An 11458-nucleotide genomic window follows, 5' to 3' on the forward strand; every position below is an offset into this window, starting at 1 on the left:
AATGACGCCACTCCTCGAATGCCCACTTCATGGCCAGCAACTCTCGATTGCCCACATCATAATTTCGCTCAGCAGGCGAAAACTTCCTGGAAAAGAAAGCGCATGGTTTCATCACCGAGCAATCAGAACTTCTCTGCGACAAAACAGCCCCTGCTCCAATCTCAGAAGCATCAACCTCGACCTGGAACGGAAGAGAAACATCTGGTTGACACAACACAGGGGCAGAAGAAAAACGACGCTTCAACTCTTGAAAAGCTTCCACAGCAGCAGAAGACCAATTGACCACATCAGCACCCTTCTTGGTCAAATCGGTCAATGGTTTAGCAATACTAGAAAAATTGCAGATGAAGCGACGATAAAAATTAGCAAAGCCCAGGAACTTTTGCAGACTTTTCAGAGATGTCGGCTGAGTCCAATCAGGGATGGCTTGGACCTTAACAGGGTACATCTCGATAGTAGAAGGGGAAAAGATGAACCCCAAAAATCAAACCTTCTGAACACCAAAGAGACACTTTGATCCCTTCACAAACAAAGAATTAGCACGCAGGACCTGAAACACCGTTCTGACCTGCTTCACATGAGACTCCCAATCATCCGAGAAGATCAAAATGTAATCCAAGTACACAATCAGGAATTTATCCAGGTACTCTCGGAAGATGTCATGCATAAAGGACTGAAACACTGATGGAGCATTGGCAAGTCCGAATGGCATTACTAGATACTCAAAATGGCCCTCGGGCGTATTAAATGCAGTTTTCCATTCATCGCCTCGCTTAATACGCACAAGATTATACGCACCACGAAGATCTATCTTGGTGAACCAACTAGCCCCCTTAATCCGAGCAAACAAATCAGATAACAACGGCAAGGGGTACTGAAATTTAACCGTGATCTTATTTAGAAGGCGGTAATCTATACAAGGTCTCAGTGAACCATCCTTCTTGGCTACAAAAAAGAACCCTGCTCCTAATGGCGACGATGACGGGCGAATATGCCCCTTCTCCAAGGACTCCTTCACATAACTCCGCATAGCGGCGTGCGCAGGCACAGATAAATTAAACAGTCGACCTTTTGGGAATTTACTACCAGGAATCAAATCGATAGCACAATCACAATCCCTATGCGGAGGTAGGGTATCGGACTTGGGCTCATCAAATACATCCCGGTAATCAGACAAGAACTCTGGAACCTCATAAGGGGTGGATGACGAAATAGTCAGAGATGGGACATCACCATGTACCCCCTGACAACCCCAGCTGGACACAGACATGGATTTCCAATCTAATACTGGATTATGGACTTGTAGCCATGGCAACCCCAACACGACCACATCATGCAGATTATGCAGCACCAGAAAGCGAATAACCTCCTGATGTGCAGGAGCCATGCACATGGTCAGCTGGGTCCAGTACTGAGGCTTATTCTTGGCCAAAGGCGTAGCATCAATTCCTCTCAATGGAATAGGACACTGCAAGGGCTCAAAGAAAAACCCACAACGCCTAGCATACTCCAAGTCCATCAAATTCAGGGCAGCGCCTAAATCCGCAAATGCCATGACAGAATACGATGACAAAGAGCAGATCAAGGTAACGGACAGAAGAAATTTTGACTGTACCGTACCAATGGTGGCAGACCTAGCGAACCGCTTAGTGCGCTTAGGACAATCAGAGATAGCATGAGTGGAATCACCACAGTAGAAACACAGCCCATTCAGACGTCTGTGTTCTTGCCGTTCAACTCTGGTCAAAGTCCTATCGCACTGCATAGGCTCAGGTTTAAGCTCAGGTAATACCGCCAAATGGTGCACAGATTTACGCTCACGCAAGCGTCAACCGATCTGAATGGCCAAAGACATAGACTCATTCAGACCAGCAGGCATAGGAAATCCCACCATGACATCCTTAAGGGATTCAGAGAGACCTTTTCTGAAAATAGCTGCGAGCGCACCTTCATTCCATTGAGTGAGTACGGACCACTTTCTAAATTTCTGACAATATACCTCTATCTCATCCTGACCCTGACACAGAGCCAGCAAATTTTTCTCTGCCTGATCCACTGAATTAGGTTTATCGTACAGCAATCCGAGCGCCAGGAAAAACGCATCGATATTACTTAATGCAGGATCTCCTGACGCAAGAGAAAATGCCCAGTCCTGAGGGTCGCCACGTAAAAAAGAAATAATGATCCTAACTTGTTGAACTGGGTCACCAGAGGAGCGAGGTTTCAAAGCCAGAAATAGTTTACAATTATTTTTGAAACTCAGAAATTTAGTTCTATCTCCAAAAAACAAATCAGGAATAGGAATTCTCGGTTCTAACATAGAATTCTGAACCACAAAGTCTTGAATATTTTGTACTCTTGCCGTGAGCTGATCCACACATGAAGACAGACCTTTAATGTCCATCGCTACACCTGTGTCCTGAACCACCCAAACGTCTAGAGGAAAAAAAAGGCAAAACACAGTGCAGAGAAAAAAAAATGGTCTCAGAACTTCTTTTTTCCCTCTATTGAGAATCATTAGTACTTTGGGCCTCCAGTACTGTTATGATAAGGTAATTCAGTACCACAATGGACATAGAGGTCAGAGCACATACAGTGACCTGACAATAACCCAAAAACATAGAACGAGCTCTGAGACGTGGGAACTCTGCTGACCGCAATCCCTAATCCTCTCATACCACACTAGAGGCAGCCATGGATTGCGCCTAACGCTCCCTATGCAACTCGGCACAGCCTGAGAAACTAGCTAGCCTGAAGATAGAAAATAAGCCTACCTTGCCTCAGAGAAATACCCCAAAGGAAAAGGCAGCCCCCACATATAATGACTGTGAGTTAAGATGAAAAGACAAACGTAGAGATGAAATAGATTTAGCAAAGTGAGGCCCGACTTTCTGAACAGAGCGAGGATAGGAAAGGTAACTTTGCGGTCAACACAAAACCCTACAAAAACCACGCAAAGGGGGCAAAAAGACCCTCCGTACCGAACTAACGGCACGGAGGTACACCCTCTGCGTCCCAGAGCTTCCAGCAAGCAGGAAAAAACAAATAGACAAGCTGGACAGAAAAAAACAGCAAACAAAATAGCAAAGCAGAACTTAGCTATGCAGAGCAGCAGGCCACAGGAACAATCCAGGAGGAAACAGGTCCAATACTAGAACATTGACTGGAGGCCAGGATCAAAGCACTAGGTGGAGTTAAATAGAGCAGCACCTAACGACTTCACCACATCACCTGAGGAAGGAAACTCAGAAGCCGCAGTACCACTTTCCTCCACCAACGGAAGCTCACAGAGAGAATCAGCCGAAGTACCACTTGTGACCACAGGAGGGAGCTCTGCCACAGAATTCACAACATGCCCCCTTCCATACTGATTTGGTCTCCTGAGACCTTTGACAAAAATGGCGGTCAATACGAACTACAAGTGCCATAGCAACCTCCAGAGAGGCGGGAGTCTCATATATCACCGGGGTTGCTATAGATGTTGCTGCCCCCTCCCATACTAATTTGGTCTCCTGAGACCTTTGACGAAAACGGCGGTCAATACAGACTACAAGTGCCATGGCAACCTCCAGAGAGGCGGGAGTCTCATATATCACCAAAGCCTGCTTGATCCTCTCAGAAACCCCCTGCAAAACTGACTCCTAAGAGCAGGGTCGTTCCACCGAGTATCCCTGGACTAGTGGTGAAATTCAGCACAATACTCCTCGGCTGTCCGGTTCCCCTGAACGAGAGAACGAATCTTGGACTCGGCCACAGCCAGTTTATCTGAATCGTCATAGATAAGGCCGAATGCAGAAAAAAAAAAGTCCACTGATTCAAACACAGGGAAATCAGAGGGTAGAGAAAAACCCACGTAGCAAAGAGACCACTATACCCATACGCTGAGCTTCTCCCCTGGAAATACAGTTTGCAGGACTCGCGGAAAGAAATGAACTTTCTGCGATGTCCTGCAAACTGCTCTGGAAAAGCCAATTTTGGTTTAGATGACCTAGTTCAGGGGTGTCAAACTGCATTCCTCGAGGGCTGCAAACAGGTCATGTTTTCAGGATTTCCTTGTACTGCACAGGTGATAATCACCTACACAAATAATGAGTTGGTGATTAAATTATCACCTGTGCAGTACAAGGAAATCCTGAAAACATGACCTGTTTGCAGCCCTCAAGGAATGCAGTTTGACACCCCTGACCTAGTTGATGCCTCAAACTACACAGCAGAAGCTGACAAGGCCTGTTGCTGAACTGCACCTTTAAGCTCTGTAACCTGGATAGACAGAGCCTCCACCTTTCTAGCCAGGGAAGCTCTGGGATCCATGGAAGGTAAAGTTTTTGGACTGACTATAATGTCACGAGATGAGGAAGCAGGGCCCCTGAACTGCCCCTCAGACTAGGGGGAGCCCTGTCTTTCCTAAACTCAGTGATACCCTTGATGGTAGGGAGGCTTGAGTCACTGACCTGTCCCTATCTCATGTCCAGCCCTGAGCTAAACCCCCAACCCCTAACCCAGGAGGTGAACAGTAATTGAAACCACAAATAAAGAATGACCGGGAATAAAGTACACTGCACCATAAAGCAAACTATCAAGATGACACAATATGAGTGTGAGGGGAACACAATACCAATAGGAAAATGGACAAACAACAAAGTATACTCCTCCAAACTCCTAAATAAAGATTTGGGTATCAACAGCTACTCCAACACAGGACCGGTATGCAAGAGACACAAATGCTATAGTCTGCGTCCAGGAATGTTCTGAACCATACTGAAAGGGAAAATGCGTTCCTAGCAGCCTCGGCCACTAATCAAAAAGTTAACTCCTGCCAAGCTGAACATCAGTGAACAAACCACCGCCGAAGCCCAAACCCAGGCTGAGCAACATGAAGGTCTAAGACTGCACAACAGACTCCCCAGTGTGAACAGAGTCTGAAGCCAGCATGACACATACAGATAACAGTCTATTCTTCTTGGTTTGCTTGTCTCTTCAGAGAGGAAGAGGACTAGAACTCTAGTGCCACCTATTGGAAGTAGCAATCCTAACAGTCATTGTTGACCCTTTAACGAGCCTTGTCACATGATTTAGGGTAATAGCCAAACTAGAATTGGCTATTATCCTAAGTCATGTGACAAGGCTCGTTAAAGGGTCAACAATGACTGTTAGGATTGCTACTTCCAATAGGTGGCACTAGAGTTCTAGTCCTCTTCTTCTCTGAAGAGACAATTTGCATATTTCCCAGAGGAGCATTGCGGCTTTAAGTCTCCTCACCTCAACATGCTTATCATGTCACTCTCCGCAAGGAGAAACGATAATTCTTGGATCTTGGTTTGCTTAAAATAGTCTTTTGGTTAATTAAGATACAATGCTGTGTCTTCACAATGCCATTGTGTTGCAGGTGCTGTGCTTGGCAGTCATGCTCGCTCTTCTTCTTGCACACCTCCTATCAGATGAAGCTGGGGCAGGTGGTACATACTGCTGTGCGGGGGGCGTTGTGTCTGGCAGTCAAGTTTGCTTATGTTCACATTTCAAAAACCTGACCGGCACATCCAAACATAGACTCAGTGTGAACAGGTGCTGAACCTAGAGTCGCCAACTCGTATATAGTTAAGCAGATAAGGCAGCACACTGCAGCGCTAGAACATACAAACCTGAAAAATGAAATTTGAACTGCATTACTGCACTAGAAATATGAGAAATGAGAGCGTTTAGCGCATAAAAATGGCCAATTTTTTGTGTACCTGGTAGCCCCTTTACGGCATCTCTCTTATACCAGGTCCTACACTTGCCTTACCTCGCTGAGAATAAACATCTCCATCTGAATGGGTACATGTGAAACCTCTTCCTAGACTAAAATTCTCTCTCTCTATGGAGGGGTATTGGACCTGCTGTAATTAAAACACCTGTGGCTAGGAGGCGGAGTGCACGATCAGAAGATGCCGTAAAGAGCCTACCAGGTACACATAAAATTGGCCATTTTTATGCGCTAAACGCTCTCATTTTTCATATTTCTAGTGCAGTAATGCAGTTCAAATTTCGTTTTTCAGGTTTGTATGTTCTAGCGCTGCAGTGTGCTGCCTTATTTGCTTAACTATATATGAGTTGGCGACTCTAGGTTCAGCACCTGTTCACACTGAGTCTATGTTTGGATGTGCCGGTCAGGTTTTTGAAGTGTATTCTCTAGCCTTCTGATCGTGCACTCCGCCCGACAGTCACGCTCGCTCTTCTGTTTTCATATGTACTTTCAGAAGAGGCTGGGGCAGGCGGTACATACCACTTTGCGGTGAGGTGGGTGCTGTGTCAGGCAGTCACCCTCTCTTCTGCTCGCAGGCCTTCTATCAGACAGAGCTGGGGCAGGCGGTACATACCACTGTGCATGTAGGAGGCGCTGTGCCTGGCAGTCATGTTCTCTCTTCTGTTCGCAGACCTCCTATCAGACAGAGCTGGGGCAGGCACTGGATCTGATTACGGCTCATCCGGGGAAGGTTGATTTGGATCGGTACACAGAGAGTAGGTGAGTGATGCCCCATTTTCTTGCCCTGTTTTTGCCTTTCAGCGTCTCACACCTGTCTGCCTTTTAGGTACAAGTCCATTGTGAAGTACAAGACGGCCTTCTACTCCTTCTACCTGCCGGTGGCTGCCGCCATGTATATGGTGAGTATATGGGGCTGCTGCTTTGGTGGAGGATTGGGCAGTCAGATATTATCCGTCTTCTCTTCTCTCAGGCCGGGATAGACAGTGAGGACGATCACCAGAATGCCAAAACTATCCTGCTGGAAATAGGCGAGTTCTCTCAGATCCAGGTGATGTGGGTGATGGTGGGGTGCGGTGACCGCTATAGCTACAGGTATTAATATCCTTGTGTGTGGCCAGGACGATTATCTGGACTGTTACGGGGACCCCAGCATCACGGGGAAGATTGGGACCGACATCCAGGACAACAAGTGTGGCTGGCTGGTGGTGGAGGCCCTGAAGAGAGTCACCCCCGAACAGCGAGACATTCTCAAGGTGAAGAGGGGCGCAGTCAACCCTGCCATACACTAAATCACACCCCAACAGAGAACAGCCTTTACCTCCGCTGTACACTACGTCACACCCAACCAGAGAGCAGTCGTCACCTCCGCCGTACACTACATCACGACCCCACCAGAGCAGCTATCTCTGCCACCGTACAGTACATCACAACCCACCAGAGCAGCTATCACCTCTGCCGTACCCTACATCACACCCCACCAGAGAGCAGCTGTCACCTCCGCCGTACACTACATTACACCCCACCAGTTATAAGGCCTGGTGGGCTTCACGCCATCTCCCATCCCGTGCATTAACCTTTGCTTTTGTTACTAGGAGAACTATGGGCAGGATGACACAGAGAAGGTGCAGCGGGTGAAGCAGTTGTATGAGGAGCTGGACCTCTCGGGGGTCTATACGCAGTACGATAAGGACAGTTACCATAGACTGCAGACCCTCATCTCTCAGAACGCCAATGGTCTGTCCAAAGAGATTTTCCTGGGGCTGGCACGTAAAATCTACAAAAGGCAGAAGTGAAGCCATAAACTGTATATAACCACCCAACCCAGGAGGGGCTTCTCCGGCAGGTCCTGTATGATGCTTTCTGCCATGGCTGATGGTTGACATCGGGGGAGTGGTTCTGTGTCCACAGCATGTCTCTGTGTCAGAGCACCCACAACACTGAAGACCTGTAAATGGTTGTAGCCACAACTCCTGCTGGGTTAGATGCGAATGAAGAAATAAAGGACATAGGTTGTCTATAAGAAGTATGAGGCCACGTCTAATACAACGTTCATCAGCCCGCACTGGGGCTAAGAGCCAATGCCACCGATCACATATATTGAGCCCAGAAGTCCTCACGAGTGTTACCGATGACATACACTGAGCCCAGAAGTAGTCAGTGGTGTCACCAATCACATATACTGAGGCTCAAAGTCATTAGTGTCACCGATCACATACTGAGCCTAGATGTCCTCACTAGTGCCACCAATCACATACACTGAGCCCAGAAGTCGTCACTAGTGCCACCGATAATAGTAATGTCATGATTCAGGGTGGTTTCTTCGCCGTCCTGGTCAGTTCAGGGATGATTCTATTTGCCTCTCTGGTTCTGGGGCATCTATTTAATGCTGGCATTGCCTAGGTCCGATGTAGGTGATACTTCCGTTTACTCGGCTAGAGGAGCTGACCCAGGTTACCCTGTTGTAATCTCTGTGCCTCTGTATGATTGAGCTTTGCTGTGTATGACCTGGTTTGTTTCCTGACTTGTGTCGCTGTCTTCCGCTTCGGTACTGTTCTGTTTTTCCTGGCTCCCTGACCCCTTGGCTTGACCCTGACTACGTTCCCATTTTGCTCTTCTGGTCTCATGCTTCCGTCTGGCTTTCTGACCCTTTGTTCACCTCTGACTATGCTTACGTCTCACCCTTTGGATCCTGCGTTGCCTTCTGGCTTCCGATCTCCGGTTCGTCTCTGACTTCTGCCCGACCTCTTCCCCTCCACCTCCATCGGCTCTCTCCATACACCGCGCACTCAGCCTGCTTTCCGGTCCCCACGATCACTTCAGATATGGCGTTCGTGATCTCCTTGTGGGTATGCAATCCCCTTTAGTCCTTCAGCGCCCCTTAGGCTGAACCTCCTGTGACATCAGCTCTGTCCCGTCACATTATCACCGACTGTGAACATTTTTTCAGGAAGTGTATTGATTCACTGTGTGTCATGAATCTGCTACGTGCCCTGTCGGATCAGGTGACCAACCTGACCAAAATGATGCAGAATCTCTCTATAGAACAAAGGGCCTTTGTCGCAATCGCATCAACAGTTGCAAAACGAATTGTCGGATACCGTTAACTCTGTTCGGGGTGCCTCCTCTGTGTCTGGCAGTGTGGATGGTGTTGTATCCGATGTTTCCTTGCCCTTTCCCGAACCCCCTGTCAAACTTCCGGACACTTTTTCTGGGGATAAAAGTAAATTCCAGGTGTTTAGAGAGAACTGCAAATTGCAATTTTCCCTTTGGCCTCGGTTCTCGGGTAATGAGTATCAAAGGGTGGGTGTCACGAATCACAGGGGAATATTTTTATCATCTCCACCACTGACACCAATATGTCATGAACCGGGGTTGTTTGGTTGGCCCTGGTTCTTTTTTTAAGGGGATTTATCTATATTCCACTTCCCATATCCGGTTTGGAACTTTCAGCTCTCTGGTGCTTCCCTTATCTTCAGGTCAGACAGGGTACTGCACCTAGGATAACTAGTCACCAGAAAGGCTGCCTTACTATATCCTGGCTAATGGGCACACTGCAGCGAGGGCGATATAACTACTCCCACTCAGACGCGAACAATAATTACACAGGTCTCCGACTAAAAAGCTGTTTGATTACTTTCATCTAATTTCCATGTATTTTGATGTGCTGAAAACAAAAAAAATATTGAAAAAATCCTGGACGTCAGGATTTGCCACATAATGCAAAATTCTCTTCAAATGTAGTATATTTTTCTCAATTTTTGGTATTTTTTTTATCTTAGGGTTTTGAAAGTCAAAATTACTATTAATTAATTCACATCAATGCATTGAAGATATACAAGACCCTGACTACAAAAAAATAATCAGACGAATGCTGAAAGCATTTCAAGCTTTAGGTTGCCTGATGAGTTTGAAAGTGCATTTCCTCCATTCCCACCTTGACAACTTTCCTGAAAATTTGGGAGGTGTGAGTGAAGAGCAAGGTGAACGATTCCACCAGGACATTAAAGAGATGGAAAGAAGATACCAGTGAAGATGGAGCATTACAATGATGGCAGACTACTGTTGGACGCTTCAGAGAGACATTACAGATGCTACTCACAAGCGTAAATGTACCAAGAGAAGCCTCACGGTGTGTGTTAGTGAGCTCATTGCAGTTAAAAAATGATTTTCATGAAACATTTGTAATAAAAAATTAATTTTATGAGTCTATTTTCATTTACTTTGAGGTATTGTCTTATTTAATATAGTTACTTAAATTGTCAGAAAACGTCATGTCCTATGACAAAACGGAGGTCATTTTTGGATTCAGCGCACTTAAAAACATAAAGATTACGTGGAATAACCAAAACAGCTCTTGAAAAATTTTTTTTGCAGACCTGTGTTATCAATGACATCCGTCGCTACCAGTTTTCCCAACGGCTCAGGACACTTTCCGCTGCCACCAGCTCATATTCCTGAATTGGTGATGGGTCAGGAGCCAACCCAATTAGTTAGGTAATTACTTCAGAGGACATGGCAGTACGTTATAGAGCGAGGAGAAACAAAGCTAGTAATTTTATATATTTTACTCCAAAAGGGTAGACAGTGTTTACAAACATATAAGATATTATAAAAGAAGACAAGTATCATATGTACAGACAATTGCAAACGTAACGGATTAAAGGTGAAAAATCAACTTATAGTTCTTTCTTATTCAATGGTACACTATGTGGTGGCGGGGGGAAGGGACCTTCCCAAAATTATCAGGTCAGACTGCCCAGCCTGTCGTAGCTGAATCCCCCGGAAAAAGACCCCCCCCCTTGTCTAGGCCTCTTGAGTTTTATACCTTTGCCCAAAACTAAGGGTCTCCCCCCGGATGACCTCATGGGGGGGGGGGGGGCAGAACTATGGAATGCATTCTGTTGTGAATTCTGTTATCGAACTCCCTCCTGTGGTCATGAATGGTACTTCGGCGAGTTCTGTCCATGGACTCCCTCTGGTGGCTGTGAGTGGAGCTGCTGCTTCTGAGGTTCCTTCCACAGGTGACTTAGTTGATTCTTTGGCTGGCTGCTCTATTTAACTCAACTCAGATCGTTACTCCATGCCAGCTGTCAATGTTCTTGTACTGGTTCAGTTCGCTCTTGGATCTTTCTGGTGACCTGTCTACTCCAGCAGAAGCTAAGTCCCTGCTAGTTAATTATTTGTTCATTGTTTTCTTGTCCAGCTTGCTATCATGATTTTGCCTTGCTAGCTGGAAGCTCTGGGAGGCAGAGTGGCACCTCCGCACCGTGAGTCGGTGCGGAGGTCTTTTTGCACACTCTGCATGGTCTTTTTGTAGTTTTTTGTGCTGACCGCAAAGTTACCTTTCCTATCCTCAGTCTGTTTAGTAAGTCTGGCCTCCCTTTGCTGAAACCTGTTTCATTTCTGTGTTTGTGCCTTTCATCTTAACTCACAGTCAATATATGTGGGGGGCTGCCTTTTTCTTTGGGGAATTTCTCTGAGGCAAGGTAGGCTTTATTTTCTATCTCTAGGGCTAGTTAGCTCTTAGGCTGTGTAGAGGCGTCTAGGCAGGGTCAGGTACGCTCCACGGCTATTTCTAGTTGTGTGATAGGATTAGGGGTTGCGGTCAGCAGAGCTCCCACTTCCCAGAGCTTGTCCTGTGTTAGTTTAACCATCAGGACGTTCCTGGTGCTCCTAACTACCAGGTCCATAACAGCACTCCCCTTTTCACAAGGA

General features: G+C 46.5%; 1 protein-coding gene across 4 annotated transcripts in view; it reads left to right on the forward strand.

Moving 5' to 3' along the window:
- Positions 1-9944, forward strand: part of LOC138681682 (farnesyl pyrophosphate synthase-like) — a 114422-nt gene extending 104478 nt beyond the window's left edge. For 3 of the 4 annotated variants that reach the window (XM_069769440.1, XM_069769448.1, XM_069769464.1), the window contains 5 exons: positions 6414-6502; positions 6570-6642; positions 6714-6791; positions 6862-6996; positions 7336-9944. In XM_069769440.1, coding sequence (XP_069625541.1) covers positions 6414-6502; positions 6570-6642; positions 6714-6791; positions 6862-6996; positions 7336-7536 — 576 coding nt within the window. In that variant the 3' untranslated portion in view covers positions 7537-9944. The remainder of the gene's footprint in view (positions 1-6413; positions 6503-6569; positions 6643-6713; positions 6792-6861; positions 6997-7335) is intronic. The other variant, XM_069769457.1, reaches the window with a different exon arrangement.
- The last annotated feature ends 1514 nt before the right edge of the window (positions 9945-11458 follow it).

Source organism: Ranitomeya imitator, chromosome 1, assembly GCF_032444005.1.
Source record: "Ranitomeya imitator isolate aRanImi1 chromosome 1, aRanImi1.pri, whole genome shotgun sequence".
Classification (NCBI taxonomy): domain Eukaryota; kingdom Metazoa; phylum Chordata; class Amphibia; order Anura; family Dendrobatidae; genus Ranitomeya; species Ranitomeya imitator.